At 45.8% G+C, this 18,113-nt stretch overlaps 1 protein-coding gene across 1 annotated transcript in view; it reads left to right on the forward strand.

The window, feature by feature from the left end:
• The window catches only part of MAML2 (mastermind like transcriptional coactivator 2), a 215,230-nt gene that overhangs the window by 185,586 nt on the left and 11,531 nt on the right, over positions 1 to 18,113 (forward strand). The window contains 1 exon segment of the mRNA XM_055801552.1: positions 16,423 to 16,626. Within this exon segment, the coding sequence (XP_055657527.1) occupies positions 16,423 to 16,626 (204 nt within the window).

Here is an 18,113-nt window from a genome sequence, read left to right on the forward strand (position 1 = left end):
TTTTAAATGTAATTACAAAGAGCTGTTTGGATTGCAGTGATATGCCACTGATACCAGCCCGAGGAAATTAAGAACTTAAACATCTTGTTGGGTCATGGTATTGATTGCCAGCTTTGATACACAGGGAAGCAAGGTAACAAAGTGACATTTTCCTTTTTTTTTTTTTTTAAGGCAAAACCAGCTTTTTTCTAGTCAGTGGCATTATGTTATATTATCATTTTCTACCAAGGCTAGAATGGAGGAATAGCATGACAAAGAAGCTTTGCAAGAAGGGATAACACATGCAACTGCACTGCCACAAAGTGCCTCTTCTCTACATGTCATTTGCTTCCGCCTTTATGTGATGAGGTTTGCAGTATTTTTGTGCATCCTTTGGCCTGCTTCCCCTCGAGTTATCACAGCAGATAATAACTTGTCTTTATGACAGAGCCTGGTCCAAAGCCTAGTGGAATCTTTCCGATGCATCCGAATCTACAGCCTTAACGGCCCTGCAATTTTTTATTCAGATTTCTTACCATCAGGTAAGAATTGTCTCATTTCAATGTATAGCCTCGTGTCCAAGTTACCCTGCCATGCTCCTCCACTCAGCAGAACAGAGACCTCCAGGCTCACCCCATCTGTTTCTGAGGCCAGACTCGGCCAATAACCCTCTGGAGGCAATGACTTGCCGTCACTTCACGAATGACAGGGAGAGCCTGAGTGACTGGATTAGATACCTGACTTTCTAATGACATGACATTCATCTGTTTCTGGCTCCTAGGTGGAACAATTCAGTAGCTCCTGTCCATTGCATGTCTAGGAAAGGCAGGGACTGGTGCGTCTGGCTGTTACGGTGCCTGTCTGAATTACTTGGCACTCTCTTGAATTTAGATGCTGTAGTAGTTGCGACACCTAATTATCCATGTATAGTAGGTGGTCCAAATAGGAGTGCACAGCAAAGCAGCAGATGTGGGTTGCTGCTGTCATATTAGATTGAGATTAGATAAAGCTTAATTAACACTTTATTTTTGTTAGATTCAACTCTGATTAGTCACACAAATTATTACAGAGAAGCAGGGCAGAAATCAAGAGGCACAGCTAACGTCCTTACTAAAATCCAGGAACCATTTTTACAGGGCAAGATCTCACTAGTAAGGGGTTATTCCTTGAATTTGACACCTCTTTGGTCTGGAGAACAAGATGAACTTGGCAAGAGCTCTTTACCATGCTAAGCAACCACTTCATAAACCTGCCCTTCTAGCCCTACATCCCAAGCAATATAATTTAATAATCATACATATTTCAACACACATTTGAGGTACATTATGCCATTGGTTAAAACTCACATTATTTCACATCATATCAATTCCATATCTGTGAAAACAAAAGGGACATAGTATTTCAGAGTTGTTTTATCAAGACTCCTAGTAAGTTTAGTACAATTTATCAAGCATTTTTTATCAAACACCATAAATGTCACATCACAACTCCTTGCTATCCAGTATCAAACCTTTATCACAATATTCTAAACATTCTGAACCCACAGTTCAAAATATCACAAGATTTTTGCTCTTCCCCTAATTAACAAATGCAGGTGAATTCTTCTGTATTAGAGTCTCCTCCTGTTGTTTAAATACAGTCTCCAGCCTGCTAGGCTGCTTCTGTCTGTAACATCTAAAAAACTTACCAGAAAATTTTATGTGGCTCAGAAGGAAGGTCACTTGCATGAGCCACCTGCAAAGCAGCCTTTGGGTAACATTTATGTCTGTGCAAGATAGTACAAACCAATGAGTCAAGTAAATTCCATTTAAACCTTATGTTGAAATTAAAGGAGGTATATGCTGTCTATTGCCCAAGAGTGAATCCAGCTTCTGCCTTTTAGGACAGGGAGAAGGATGTCACAGATTAAGATATTTTTTTCAGTAGAGCAAATACACAGGTTTAGAATATCTAAAATCCAAAATAATGCAAGCTTGCAATAAGCGAACACTTCTCTCGTCCTGTACTGTTGTCCAACTGTCAGGGCTGTGAAGGGATGACCTCTACAGGCCAAGCCAGATCAAACCAAGCCAACTCCTTTTTTTACCTCTGTGCTGTCCAACAAGTATTTATAGAATGTAGTACAACTCCATGTAGCTCATTTAGTTCAGCTGGTTTCTCCTTTTGCTTTCTCTCCCTGCAAGCACAGTTAAGTCCTCAGCTGGGTATTTGTACTTCAGTGTTTTGTCTGTGCTGTCTGGTCCAACACATCTCAACAGGCATTGCAGATGCCTATGAAAGGTTGCTTCCTGGACTTTTATCACCCCAACTGTGCCACCAGACAGTAAGAAGGATATACTCTGTCCCCTGAAAAGCCTGACCGCAATAAGTTGAATCCTTTCTTAGTTTATGTGTTTATTAAATTGTGTAGCTGTGTCCATCAGGCTGCTGAATACCTTCATTCTCAAGGCTGCTTGCTGTCTTGTTTATGGATTGTATTCAAGCTCTCCAAATTGTTGGAGAAAAGCTGAGCAATGTAATGTTGACAAAGGATTTCGATATTAAATGCTTCTAAAGATAATATTATTTACATATTTTCAGTATGTGTTGTGAGACTGAGGAGGAAAGGGCTGGAGTAGGGAACACAGCGGCAGTGGGGAGGGTGCTGAAATAATTCCTCCCCATGGGCATTAGAGGCTGAGTGACAGCCAAAGCCAGGATAAACATTCAAGAAAGCAAAGTTCACAGTGAAGTTTCCTTCCTCTGCATTTGCGCTGACACATGAAACAAGGACCCAAGGACCTCTGCGGACAGGATAGCAGGAGCACAGAATACTGAAACAAAACATTTAGCCACAGCGTTTAGCAGCAGAAAAGAGAACCTGTTGCTGCTAAGATGTGCTCACTAGCACTCACGGTAACTTAATGAAGAACTCATGTTAGACAAAAGGATGAGAGAAAAGAGAGAGGCCTGCTCACTCTTCAAGCCATGGACCAAGTCCCACCTCCATGTGAAGATGGGGGCAGAACTTGAATCTCCCCGATGCCTCCTCAAAGGCCTTGCCAGAAGACAACACTGCCCCCCCCCCCAGCAAAGCCCAGGGCTTGTCTGGCAGGGGAGACAGCATGAGTTAACAGGCTGACCAGAGACCCCTCTTCCTTGCACTGCGAGGTACTGACCTTTGCTATTTCCCAAATGTGGAAATGCCACAGCATAATTTGAGGATGATTTGTAGACATAGGCAATTGCATTTGTGCTTTCCCCTGCCCAGAGAAAGAAAACATGACAGTGATACTCTGTCCACCTGTTCTTTGTCATACGTCAGTAGGTCTGCTTAAAAGCAGGGATGCAAAACAGGTTTTCACTGCTCTTGCACAAGAATAATGCAAAATGAGCGGAAGAAGTTCAAGGTTTTTGTTGGCACCACCCTTCCCATTCTCGAGAGTCACACGTTATCTGATAGCTGGCATACGGCAGGCCCTCAATAGTCTGTTATTCTTTCCCACGCTGCAAGATTTGGGCAATAAATAGCTTAAATAAATGCCAGAAGTATAATTCTTTTTGACTTCATCTGATTTAAGGAAGCCTTTCCTGAGATAATTCCTCTCAGGCATGCTGTCCAAGGCAGGACTAGTCCCCAGTGGATCAAGCTATTCTGACCTCTGTAGCTGGCTCCATCTCAGCTTTCTAAAGGTTGGAGATAAAGAACAAACAACCCAATACATGCAAATACTGTTGCACCTTTCTTTGAGCTTGGTGAGATGCTAGGCTCTCCTTGCAGGGCCTGTGCCATTTTACACTGGTAGTGGCCCTCTGTTACCTTTGATTAACCTCTGTTTTTCTGAAGCCAGATAAAAAAAGTAACTACCATGTGGCATTGCCACGTCCAGTAATGCTACCAGAGGGGAAGTAAGACAGCAGATAAACTCCCATGATGGGGAACCTGGCAAGGCAAAGAGCTAACTCTGAAGGGCTGAAAGCAGAAGTGGGTAAACTCTATTTAACCCTGTCACCCCCCAGAGAAGAATTATAAAATCATAGAATAGTTTGGGTCAGAAGGGACCTTTAAAGGTCATGTAGCCCAACTCCCCTGCAATGAGCAGGGACATCTTCAACCAGAACAGGTTGCTCAGAGCGCCATCCAGCCTGACCTTGAACATTTCCAGGGATGGGGCACCTACCACCTCTCTAGGCAACCTGTGCCAGCGTTTCACCACCTTCATCATAAAAAAATTCTTCCCTTTATCTAGTCTCAATCTACTCTCTTACCCCTTGCCATATCGCAGCTTGCCCTACTGAAATATTTGTCACCATCTTTCTTATAAACACCCTTTTATGTACTGAAAGGCCACAATAAGGTCTCCCTGGAGCCTTCTCTTCTCCAGGCTGAACACCAACTCTCTCAGCCTTTCCTTACAGGAGAGCTGCTCCAGCCTCTGACCATCTTTGTGGCTCTCCTCCGGACCTGCTCCAACAGGTCCATTTTTCTCCTGTACTGCAGACCCCAGAGCTGAAAGCAGCGCTGCAGGTGGGGTCTCACCAGAGCAGAGCAGAGGGGGAGAATCACCTCCTTTGACCTGCTGGCCACACTGCTTTTGATTTAACCAAATCAAGATACAGATGGCTTTCTGGGCCACAAGCACACATTTCTGGCTCATGTCTAGCTTTTCATCTACTGGTACCCCAACACCCCCAATTCCTTCTCAGCAGTGCTGCTCTCCATCCCTTCATCCCCCAGCCTGTATTGATACCAGGGCTGCCCTGACCCAGGTGCAGGACCTTGCACTTGGCCTTGTTGAACATCATGAGGTTCATGTAGGCCCACTTCTGGAGCTTGTCCGGGTCCCTCTGGATGCCATCCCATTCCTCAAGTGTGTCAACTGCACCACTCAGCTTGGTGTTTGCAAACCTGCTGAGGGTGCACTCTAACCCACTGTCTGTGTCATTGATGAAGACATTAAACAGTGCTGGTCCCAGTATGGGCCCCTGAGGGACACCACTTGTCACTGATCTCCACCTGGATACTGAGCCGCTGACCGCTACCCTCTGGATGTGACCATCCAACCAATTCCTCTTCCACTGAACAGTCCACCCATCAAATCCATGTCTTTCCAATTTAGAGAGAAGGATGTTGTGGGGGTCTGTGTCAAAGGCCTTACAGAAGTCCGGATAGATGACATCTGTAGCTCTTCCCTTGTCCATTGACGTAGTCACTCCATCACAGAAGGCCACTAGGTTGGTCAGGCAGGACTTGCCCTTGGTGAAGCCATGCTGGCCGTCTCAAATCACCTCCCTGTCCCCCATGTGCCTTAGCACAGCTTCTAGGAGGATCTGTTCCATGATCTTCCCAGGCACAGAGGTGAGGCTGAAGGTTGGTAGTTCCCAGGGCCCTCCTTTCCACCCTTTTAAAAAATGGGTGCAATGTTCCCTTTGCAATGTTCCCTTTGTCCAGTCTCCAGGGACTTCACCTGACTGCCGTGGCTTTTCAAACATCATGGCGGGGGCTTGGCAATGGCATCAGCCAGTTCCCTCAGGACTCTGGGATGCCTCTCGTCAGGTCCCATAGTATGTATGTTCAGGTTCCTCAGGTGGTCACAAACCTTATCTTCTCTTACAGTGGGAGGGACTTTGGTGCCCCAGTCCCTGTCTTGCAGTCCCTCCACTCGAGAGGTGTGGGAAGAGAGGCTGCCAGCGAAGGCTGAGGCAAAGAAGTTTTTGAGTGCCTCAGCCTTCTCCTCATCCCTTGTAACCAGTTTGCCATTCATGTTCATCACGGGGGGGTGCTTCCTCTGACCTTCCTTTTCTGGCTGACATACCGGTAGAAGCCGTTCTTACTCTTTGGTCCCTTGCCAAGTTCAGCTCCAGCCACGCCTTGGCCTTCCTGACCCCCTCCCTGCAGAACCGGGCAGCATCCCTGTGCCCTTCCCAGCTGCCTGTCCCTCTTCCACCGCCTGTGCGTTTCCTTCTTGCCCTTTGGTTTGACCAGCAGGTCTCCACTCAGCCATGCCCGTCTTTTGCCTTCCTTTCCTGATTTCTTGTGCCTGGGGATCGAGAGCTCTTGTGCTTTATGGAAAGTGTCCTTAAAGATCTGCCAGCTCTGTTCTGCTCCCTTGTCCCGGAGGCAGTTTCCAAGGGGATCCTATTGACTAGCTCCTTGAAGAGCTGGAAGTTGGCTTTCCTGAAATTCAGGGTCCTGGCTTTACTCTTCACCTGACCCACAGCAGATGTGTTCAGAGCTGCTGTGATACCTGGTAGGATCACATTGCTTTCTACATCTTGAGTTCATAGTGAAAAATGAGGCAAATCCCAGGAGTGCTCTTTCGGAAACCTGGTATTTTCACATTTTAGGGAAACTGCTGTTGGCACAGACAGATGAAGAATAGGTAGATTTGTCAAACACTCAGGCTGCTGCAGCCACTGGCACCATTTTATCATACTCATCAAAAGAGCGAGAGGGGATGGCAGAAGCCTAAGGTTGATGTCAATTGCTACAAATTAACACCCATATAGATTAACTTGGTTTATAACTAAGACAGGGATCATTACAAAGGAAGGAGAAGGCCCTTCGGCAAGAAGAGGGAAGACTGCAGTTGGTGTCGTGTGTTAGGGACTCACTTGAAACCGAGTAGATGGGCAGTCATATCTGCTGTGTTGAACCCTGCATTGTGCACTTGCACCAGTGCCGCGGGCTGTCACGGTGGGGAAATTATTTGTTGTCCCCCCTCAACCCTTTCTGTGCCCAGTGACGCTTGGCCCCCAGCCCCAAATGCTGATCTTAGTTAACATCAGTCATTGTCCCAGGTCAGGTAACTTGGAACACAGAGATCCAGTCCCATCACATGTCCCACCTGAGGCTTTAGTGAGTGCATGGTGATGCATGTCAGAGACATTCTTCACATGTTGCTTTTCAGTATTAGGCATTGTCTTGCAGAGTTTAGAGCTATTGGTTTAGAAAGCGGATCCCAGAAGACTCTGGTTTAAGGATGCTCATGTTCTTGCTGTGTATTCTCAGCAGGAGGGCTTTGATCTTAATATGTGTCTCTGACAGTCATGTCACCCATGTTGTGCCTATTTGTATTCAAGTGTTTGGTCCCAGTGATGTGGTTTTTCTGTTGTTGTTGTTTTCTTTGTGTTTAATTATTTTTTCTTTCTTCATTAAATATTTTGTTCAGGTTGCCTGCTCCCTCACACCCTCCTGCAGAAAAAAATGGCTTTTTATGGTCTTTGCTTTGGTTTATTGCTTAAGGAAAATTTTCACATTGTGTCATCATCCTTTTTTTTTTTTGGTGTGTGTTTAAACTACAGACAAATAACAGAAATGGTGAAACCTATATGAGGAGGGATATGGAAGGTGCAAAGAAAACCTAGATAAATGCCAGTAGGAAAAGCTGAGGAAACTAGAAAATAGCCTGGAAATCAAGAGGATAAAAAATTTCAGTAATTTCCTATAGAATTTCACATTAGTATTTATGATCAAGAATAAAATGCACAGACTCTTTTATTCTACTTCCATCAGATCTGTTAGAAAGTAATAGTTTTGCAAGCACGGCAGCAGTGTTGACCTGATCTTACAGTGACAATACCAGGTGGGTTCGGGTCTGGAAGACGGCTGCATTCATGCAGCATCCTCCTGAGCTAAATGTCCCTCAGCATGGTTTATCTTTGCGACCAAATAGTGGCCTTTGCGAATATATATTCCACACTTAGCTAGTTCACTTGGCAGTGTTCCATGTGATCATAGCAGTGCAGGTCTCCACAAGCTCTGGGACCTCTGGACCACACTCCCCTGTATGGTGCCCAGGTATATATGCCCTTGGGTTAGTGGGACTGTCAGAGCTGCCTCAGGGGAGGAGACGTGAGAATAAGGTATGAGGATGACATGCCAAAAAAGACATGTTATATGTAAGCCTGTTATATGTAAGACTTCAGTGTCATTTTTAGCACTGCTTTGTGAACTGGACATTTAAATATAAGCATGCACATGTGAGAGTGCCACCTATTACTGAATTCACCCAGTGCTTCCTCTTACAACACCCTGATTTCGATTGCTTATAGTTTTTCTAAGTGGGCTGAAATTTTCCATGCTCTGTATCACCCTCAGGTTAGATAATTTTGGGGAAAGATAATAACCATACAACCATGAGACAAGAACATTTAGATGAATAAGTTATACATACACACAGATAATATGTGCCCACACTAAAGATACAGACAGATAATCACAAATGTCTTATTCAATCAGTTTAGGAAGTTTTCACTGTCTAAGCTGCAAATTACCACTCCTTAGCGGAGGCACAGAGCCTGCAAGCATGCACGTACCTTGTCCTGAAGTACCAGGCAAAACAGGTCCATTCACACCAGCTCTTGTTCTAGCTGAGGAGTGGCAGTTTCTTAAACCTCTCTATTTTGGTTTCCTGCATTTTTGTGATGATAAACTAAAGGGCTTGGCTTGTTGCAATGTGGATATTGCATATTACAGCCATTGCAAATGGTAATGCTGAAGTAGAACAACTCATTATGTGTCTGATCTTGTCAAAAACCCGACAGGAGTCTTCATCAGTTTGAGCGCATGAGGCATTTAAAGCCAGAGCTCCATAGAGACCTCAGGATAGTTTTTTGCCCAGGTATATTAGTGGAGGCTTTTTGCTGGTGTCTGTCTTAACCAGGTAAGTATCGTGTGCAGGAGGTGTAAGCTGAGGTCACTCCAAGCCAAGAGTGCCCCTGTGCCCCTGTGGCTGGATGGAGACCTGGGAGGAAATTCTAGTCCTGTTGAAGTCAGCTGGAGTTTTGCCATTAACTTCGATGGAGCCAACATTCCTGTTCTGATGCAGACATTTCACAATAACCTCCTCTGTTGAACTTTCAACACGTGCATGTTATTTTCATTACAAATAAACAAAATCTTTCAAAAATGGATACTTTCATATATACATTATGCCAGAAGATCACATTAAAAGTTCATCACAGTGCACGTGGTAAAATACTAATAATCCATCCTTGAAATCTCTGGGAAAATTTCTGACGTGAACAAATCCCCTTTAGGTCTTTTCGCCTGAATATCCAGCAATCAGATGTACAGCTGAGGGTTTATTATTTTTGCAGAATGCACATGCGTTCCGAATTTGCCGTGCTCAGAAACAGAGACAAGACGTTCATCTGTACGCTTGGCTTTAGGAAAAGACATCTCTGCGTGTCCGGACCCGGGCCCTGGTATAGCGCAGACAGGAAATCTGCCAGACTGCCTCGGCAGGAGGCTGCCTCCAACACGTGCAGCAAGGAACAAGAAATGTCTTAATGATTAATCACTGTCACCCTTTGTTCTCGTTAAAGACTTGATTGTCGGACAAGGCTGGTAATGAGGAACTGTTCCTGGGTCTGTTGCTATGTGATTGTGCAAGTGCTGAAGCTGAGCCTTGGACCCTGCAAGATGCAGCTCCCACTTTGCCCAAGTTTAAGGACTTGGGGTAGGAATGTTATGAGTGCCTACTAGTGGCTCTAGGGCTATGCAGCTTTCCAGCAAGGCTGGAAATAAATCTTTTAACAGCTGAAAATCAGTTCACAAGAATCTCAGGAGCGAGGAGCTTCCTTGTTGGTGCTGAAAAGACAAAGTGCTATGAAAGGTTTCTATTGAGAACTGCACAAATAACAAACGATCTATGTGGTTTCTCACCAATGTGGGGATTGGCTCCTCTGAAGTATCTGATCACCCATTTTCACCTAGGAGATTGTGCAGTGTCCTTTTTCGCTATTATTCTGTATGAACTTTTGCAACACTGAGTAGCAGGAGAGTTGTCTATTTCTGAAAATAGTTCTGGGGTCCACCTATTTCAGCGTGTCCAAAAAACGGCCTTTTAAAAAGCTTGGCCTCCCTTGCTCTCCTAGTGAAAGCTGCAGCAGTTGGGTGTGCTGAAATACTTATTCCTCTGCATGCTGAGTATCTGCTGCATCACTTGATACCCAAATCTATCACTCCAATGGGTGACTCACACCCATGAGGCTGCAGAAATCAGGTGTGTGCTTCCTACTGTCATGGTCGTTTCCAGTTTTGTAGTATCTGAAGCGATTAATCCACGTTTCCTCTTCAAGCTCCATCGCTCGGTTTGTTGGAGGAGTGACACAGCATTTGCTTCTTTTCGCTGGCTGGATGAAGGCACAAGTATTTCTGGCAGACAGCCTGGACTTGTGAAATTGCAAATGCTAGTGTCTGTGATTCCTTGTGTATGTGCCTCGGAAACATGGCTGGCCCTGAAATTTTTGTCCTGAGAGCTCAGATGTCCACAGGAGACAAACACAGAAGATGGTCCAATGTGGATGAACCAACTTCTTATAAGCACTCTACAAAATCACTGAAGGGAAATATTTTGCAGTCTTCAGCCAGCTGTATCTCTGGGCATCAGACACAGCAAAACCAGGTCCTGGGATCTTGCAATATTCAGGTTTTTCAAATGCTGTTTATACACATGAAAGCAATCTTGCTGGAATGCATGAAACTATTCTCTGGCAGGTTGTTAGGAGAAATTCAACCTGTAAGTGTCTTCTGCATGATTAACTTGAGAGGCTTTTAGGTCTCTGTACCCTTAGAAAGTGATCCACTTGGCAGATCAAGGGGTGCTCATGCTTATTCTTCCAGGCATCTTTCTCAAGTGTGACTAGAAGCATCTAAAATGAGGAATATAAGGGAATGTTCCTATGATCTAATCTGGGGCATCTAGAGCCCCGTCCCTCAGCACAGTGAAGGAAGAGCCCCAGCAAGCAATTTAGAGAGAATCTGATCTAAGTTTTTGGTCAGAGACCTAAACTTAGAGGAGTCTCACTTTTATGCTGTATGTTCCAGATATGAAAAAAGGTTGGATGAGTTTAAAATGCTCATGAAAATGCTGTTTTCTCCCACCGTTGTGCTGAACAAGCAATAAGGCAAGGAAGAATCGGGCTGTCTGTGTTTCTGCCCGGCCTATGTTATTTCCAGCCCTGATACGTAGATCAGATCTTCAGCTGTTGCAGGTCAGCGTAACCTCAGGAACTACTTGGACCTCTCACAGTGTACGCTGGCGCAGAAAGCATCCCTCTACGCTCCAGTCAAGAGTGGGAGTTATTTCTAAAAATAAGAAAACTCTTCAGCTCTTTCACTATAGCTAAAAGAGTTCATACTCAACAGGCACTCTGCCATGGTCCTGCTGCAGTTTTGTTTTCTCATCTGAGGCAAGGACACAAGCAGGCAGTGCATGAAGTTCAGATATCCATGGAAACCCCAGTGTTTAGCAGGAAGGGGGGATTCTTTTTGCATTAGATGTAGCAGAAAAGAGGTGGCTCAGAAGGAGGCTAGCAGGTGCTAAGACCAACTCGATGAAGCATACTGTGATTGGCTTCCTAAAGTTGCACGAGTGAGATCGGTTCTTCTCGCTAAGCCTGGTACTCGCCCGGTGCTTGGCCCTGAGGGCTGCTGGGGAACCTCAGTTTCTGGCTGTGGAAAGGAGCATGACAGCTGAGGGAGTGGAGGTTCAGACCAGGGGGTCACAGCGGGTCTGGGCTTTGCCACCAGCCTTGCACCACCCTGAACAGTGTTGCAGGACTTCACTGAGCCATTTCTGGAGTTCTCTTTCTCCTCCTCCTCCTCCTCCTCCTCCTCCAAGTTCCTGGTATCCAGGGCAGTTTGCAGCCAAAGCATAATGCCCTTGAGAAGTTCATAGTGTCAGGACAGCCACTGGTCCCTGAAGAAATCCACAGAGGTGCCTCAATCTCCACCATCCTCACTTTAAGTAGCCTGTGATGCCAATTAACACAACTGAATCAAACTGTTCAGAGTGGGAACATCATGCGTAAGTTTGGTCACCAAATGAACAGAACTTTGCAGAGCTCTTCCCCTGCAAGCAGCTTTTGGAAAAGCAGGCATCTGCCACTGAGCGGGCTTCCATGAATGGATCTGAAGCCTTTTCTTTCTTTTCCTTTAACTCTTTGTTTCTAAGGAGAGAAAAAGTCAGCGCTGTGACTCCCAACCTTGCACTGGGCACAGAATGAGCTGCCCCACAGAGGAACAGAAAGGCAGAAAAAATTCACCCCCCGCTTTTGAGGGTAAATCTGCAAGAAGCAGAAGCCCATGCTGTGACACAGATGCCAGCTCTCCCAGCTGGGAAGCAAACAACCTCCGAGGGCGTTGTGGTTTAATAAAAAATTAACTATTGTTTCCCTTCTGTCCCACCAAAATAATTCATCAATTCAAGGCATTTCCAGGAGAAAGAGGCAAAAGGTTTGCCCATCCTTTTCCACCCAACTGTCCCTGAACCACTTCTGAACTAGGAATGCAGAAATGCAACTTGCAAAAGGCTTTCAAGGGCTCCTGACAAGCTTTGGAGAGAAAGGGAGAGAAGAGAAGAGGAGAAAGGGAGAAAGGGGTACTTCATCCCAGATGCACAGGCCCCTGCCAGCTCTCTGCCTTACAGAAATCCCTCTCCAGCCACACACTGCTGTTACTGCTCAATACAAAAGCAGTGATAAGGAAAATCCCCTTCTCTCCCTGGTAAATGCAGCAATGTTTTGCATTTCTGTGGAGCTTTTCATCCACCTCTTTGAGGTCCATGAAGGAGCCTCTTCAGAGTGGCGTGGAAGGAGCCTGCGTGCTGTGGGGTCAGGGAGGGAGGGGCGGATGCCCAGCATTGCCCGCAGCTCCTTGCTGTGGGCTTAGCCTGGAGAGCAGCATTTGGTGTCAGAGATTTAAGCAGCAATGCAACCAGTCCTGGCATGGGAGAAAGCCTGCAGCAGTGAGCTGCACAAGCCCAGGAGATGCTGGGCAGGGGCTCGCTGGTGTGAGCTGCCAGAACTGGCAGGGCACAGGCAGGACAGACGCTTGACAAGCTTGTCCTGCACCGTGAGCAGAAGACCAAGGTGAGGCAACCTGCAGTACTCCTCAGTGAAAGCATGGGGAATGGCCCCAAAAGGGGCAGCAGAGGTGATATCCAGCCAGACCCAAACTCACTGGAAGGGTCTGAAGGAAAGGGGAAGGGGAAAAGGAAGGAAAGAGGAAAGGAAAAGAAAGGAAAAGGGAGAGGAAAAAAGAAAAGTCTATTTCAGAAAGTCTGTATCTGTGTTAGAAGTCAAAACCTCCCTTCATTTGTGTGAACACAAGTCAGCTGCAGCAGCGATAGTGAAAGGCAAACTCAGTCTTAAATGTTTTGCTTTACTGCTAATTTGTGATGCTTATGAACAAAACCCCAGTTGTGCTGCCAGCTCTGAGGAGCTTTCACTGTCTCTGCCTCTCTTTCTGCTCTTTGTAGGTTTTATATCTCATTGTAACATCAGAGAATAGGGTGCAATGCACCTTCTTTGCACCTAGAGCATCACTGTGCTGGGGTTTCAGCACCAGCAGAGCAGGTGGGGGCTTGTGGTGCTTGGTAAACTCTCGCTCAGCCCTTGGCTGCTGCCCCGGCCCCAGCTGGCACTGGGCACGGCCCTGCAAGGGCTGCAGCTCATCTGCAGAGCTGGGGGCGTGTGGCATGCACAAGTGGTGTCAGCAAGTGGAGCGGGAGTTGGGGGCAACCCCAGAAGAACACCTGTAAAGGTGTGATGCTTCCAGCCCAACCCTGACACCCAGCTGGCTGCAGGGACATGCTCGCGGTCACGTCACCTTCTTGGAGGCAAAGTCAAGAGCAGGTTACTTTCCCCGTGCAAGGAAACAGCATGGTGTCACGGTGCAGGCAAGCACCAGCTGGAGGGTTGCTGGGCTGCCCCTGTAGCCTGCCTCCACCCCTCGCTGCCCCTCGCAAGGGGACATGCCTTTCCCACTCTGGGCTTTCTTCGGTCAGGGGTTGCTAAAGCTAAAATGCATAAACTGCAGGCATGGGAAGTGAGGAATGAAGTTTAGAAGGCCACCAGCAGTTTTAGATGTTCGGAGTCATAGTAAAGCTGCTGCAGTAAAGCCAGGCTTACATCAGGATGAAACAGTTCAATGGAAGCAGGGTAGCTCCAACCCAAACCTGCCATTCCTGGGCAGGGATGCGGGAAAGCACATATTGTCCAAGCGCAGGGGCAAAGCCCCACATCCCTGGCAGTGGTGTAGCCCTTCTGTCTTCTGATCTGCAGTGGTGCAAGCGTGGGACGAGAGTAAGGCTCGATAGCAGTGGTTCGTGAAGGGTCAAACTGCTGCTCAGCTAATCCCCTGATTTATTAGGCAACTGTTCTTCCTTCTGCCATCGCATCACTGACGATGGAAGATCAGCAGGCAGAAGAAGTAGCACATCGTAGATTCATAGGCTTACATGGACATTTCGTGAACAGCAGAGAAAGGACCAAATGCAAAAAAAAAACCCAAACTGGCTCCAAGTTGGTGATTTATACTCTTTTCTCAGGGCCTGTTTGCCAAGCAGCTGGTGTTTTGTGTCAATTGCTTTTACAGAAGAGCTTTCTTTGATAGGTACCGTGAATGGACCCTACACAGTTTATCTTACAACAAAATCCCTCCCCACAGCTTATACGGGCTGGCAGGGGATGAGGGAGAGAAAAAGTTGGGCTTTGTTGTGTTTTTATTTACGCAGAACTATGAAAGCACATTTGGGGGAGCCTGCATTATCTGTGCAAAAACATAACAGATGAATTCTATTAATGGATGTAACATGTGGCTGGGTTCAAGCTAGAGTTGTCATTTGAATATAGAAGTCAAAGCCAATTTATTGGAACATATTTTTCTTTTCAAAATATTTTAAGAAAGACAAAAAAGTTTGCGCAACAACTTGGCAAGAAGGTCTGTTGAGAGGAGGTATTTTCTATCTTGCAGCTAACATAAGGGCTGAAAAATGTGGCAGTGCCGAGCAATCCTGGATTCCTTCTGGAACTGAAAGAAAGTGTGCGGGATATAATTGTGTAAGAGCTCAATAAATTTTGAAGGGTGGGTTTGTAACACTGCCTTGGGGGCTGCAGGTGGCTCCAGAAGAAAGTCATGGGTTTTATTTCAGTAACAGTCATCAAATACTGTAGCTAGCTAGCTATGCACTCGTGTGGTCCCATCTAAAAGCCATGGAATTATTTTAAAATAGAAATACCCATAACAATCACTATGTTTCTTCCATGCCAGATGGTAGAAAGATAAGTTGGATTAGTCTAGTGTGTGTGCAAAAGCTAAGGCACAGAAATGAGCTTTCCTGGCGACTGCAAGGCGATAAGCATCAGTGCTCCGTGGTCTTCAGGGTATGGGTAGGCTACGCCAGGCCAGTCCTTGTTGTGCTGTTGGTCTGTCTGAATTTCCCTGGATGCCACGGGAGGCAATGGCCACGGAGCAGAGCTTTACCTACATAGTAGGTCAGACCCTGGCATTGCACCTCAGTATTGAGAGAACTGCTGCGTAACAGGGAGCATCAGACTCCAGCTGTGGATTCTTGTGTTGTGGGGTAAAAATGCTGCTGCGTATTAGGTTACACAGAATTACGTGGTTTAGTTCCTATGGTGAATTGCAACAAAGTCAAGTCAGAGAACTGATGTTTCTCACGGCTGTTGTGACCTCTCCAATGTATCCTATTTTCTTTGTAGCTGGGCGGCTGAGGAATACCTGACTGTCAAGTGATCCACCGTAGGCTGAGTATTTTTGCGTGTGGACTGAGAAAGCTGTTTCCTACATTTGGTCAAACACTGGTGGAGCAAGTAGACAGGAAACATATTGCTGCCAAGTGAAACCATGGCTAAAAGAAGACAAGCAGCGTATTGTCATCCCATGTTCGTTCTCATGCTGTATGTGCATGGTTTGAGTCTCCACGTGCCTTCCCCTGGCCTTCTGAGAAGGCTTGTTGCCGTCAGCTTCCTCATGAAGCTGCACACAGGGAAGAGGAAGCGGATCTAGATCCGTCACAGAGACCAGGGAGACCCTAAAGCGCTCTTCAAAGTGCTGTCCAGTTGCATCTTTGGTTTACCATTTGATAAACTCTAAGCCTATTTAATCCTGCCACTAATGGGAGTCAATTTGCAATCTCACAGAGGTTGCTCTTGTCAGGGAGGTGACGGGACGAATGTAGTCAGCAGCATTCACCCCATTGCAAAGTAACGACTTACCACCTCTGTATTTTCTGAGAATAGATGCCAGTTCTAGCAATGAGTCTGTAACTTCTCACTGCTGCTCACCAGATGGTAGGAACCAGCAGATGCCGAGTTTGTTCCCTTGTGGTCAAACCAACTGCCATATGGCCCAATGCAAGTTTCCTGAAAGATCCCCAGGACGGCTCCATTACTTCTGTTAACATTTCCCAAGCTCCTGGTACAACATTGAGGTTTTCCACTGGAACCACCTGGCACATTTTCAGAGTCTTCTATGAGTGATGAAGTTACTCAATCCCCTTCGTACTTTGTCAAACCCTTTGTATCGGTCACTTGTCCTGAGAGCCTGTGGGCTGTGTCCTGTACTTGAGCTAATTGCATAAAAAGGATTATTTCCTTTTCTTGATGCTTGTTATTTTTTTCATCCTTCACAAGCCATTTCTTCTGTTTCAGGATCAACACTCTGTGGTAGGCCAGGGAGCTGGCCCCACTCCAAGCTCCAGTTCTTGCTCAAATCCAAACACTGGAAGTGGTTACATGAACTCATCCCAGCAATCAATGTTGAATCAGCAACTGATGGAAAAGAAACAGGCTCTGCAACGGCAAATGATGGAGCAAAAACAACTCCTTCTACAGCAGCAGATGTTGGCAGAAGCCGTAAGTTTTCCAATTCCTTATTTTACATGGAAAAGATTATCACAGAAACAATAGAAAAGAAAGCTAAGACAGGAGAAAGCAAGCCCTCAAAACTTGGAGGTCATTTTGGCAATGCCTAGAGCTTCTAGAGTGTGCTTCGTATTTTTCAGCACTTTGCTAAGCCCTTTCAAAACCTTCTTCAGTTGATGTGAAATAACTCAAGTATCTAAGCTACTGTGGTTTTGTTATGAGAATAATCTAAGTGCATGCTTAATTTGAGGCAAATGAATATTGCCAGTGGTTTTCTTTGCAAAATAAGCCAAGGTGCACTGCTATGCTACTTCGCCACAGAAGAAAGTTGACTTCCAGGCTCTGCAACCTAGGCAGCATGGTAAAAATTGCCTGTGTGTAAACAAGGATCGGGTACGTTGATTTTAGTGTTCAACACAAGTTTGTGTGCTTGGCTGGGATCATACAAGCCCTCCTTTCTCTTTTTTTCTGCTCACATTTTCAGCTATTTGTAGCCAGTTCTTCTCTCTCCCATGGTATCTGAGAGACCAGCTGGGAGTTTCTGGTCATTTTATGAGGTGTGGGGGATATTTGTTGTTGGCAGTGATAAGTGCTAGAAACTGTTAGTTCCCCTAAACTGGCATTGCCATTGATACTGCATGAACTGAGTCAGCTGAAGGTGCTTCATGTCCCATCACCCATGGCCAGTGCAATGCCGGGGGGACTCCCAGCTGCCCAGAGCAGTAACACATGCTCTCTGCATCCTCATATTTACTGTTCCTTGGTAGTTTTGCTTGCCAGAGCACAGAGAAGAGAGAAGTCCTAGAAGAGGAGCTGAGCTTGGCATGTCCTTGAGGCTGGCAGAAGGCAATGCAGGTGCTCTGCGGCAGCTATGGAAGGGCTGCGGGGAGGATGCTGGGGAAGGATGGAAGTGGCACCGCCACCTGCTTTGCTTCCCCCAGGCTGCAAGGACAGCAGACCCCAAGCCTGTGGCATATTTACCTCAACCTGCATCTCTCAGCCTACAGGGCAGACCCATTCATGCTGGCCTGACATTTCGAATCCAAAATTTTCTTTTCTCTATAAAGATGTAGACTCAGAAATACAGAGACATATAGTGAATGACATTCAGTAATTAAAGAACAACACAGAAGTGGAAAAACATTCATGGTTTTGTGGGGATGTTTTCAAAACAGAAATGATTCACTTTTTTATAGAGAATATCTTTTTGTTTACAAACTTATTTCCATTCCAAAAACACAAGTAGAAAGCTTGAGTTTGAAATTAAGGTTTTCATTTGTCCTATAAGGGAAATATTTGTTGACTTTTTAATTTATGCAGAAGAAAACTGAAGCTTCAAGTCAGCTCTACAAGCTGCAGTTTTCTGTCAGAATTTTTAACAGAATGCAAAGTTAATTGCTCAAATAGCTCCTTAAAAATAAATAAAGTAGAAATCAAAATCACTCTATGGAATGTGTTGGGTTTTTTTTATCAGCTCG

This window comes from Falco peregrinus, chromosome 4 (genome assembly GCF_023634155.1).
Source record: "Falco peregrinus isolate bFalPer1 chromosome 4, bFalPer1.pri, whole genome shotgun sequence".
In the NCBI taxonomy this organism is placed as follows: Eukaryota; Metazoa; Chordata; class Aves; order Falconiformes; family Falconidae; genus Falco; species Falco peregrinus.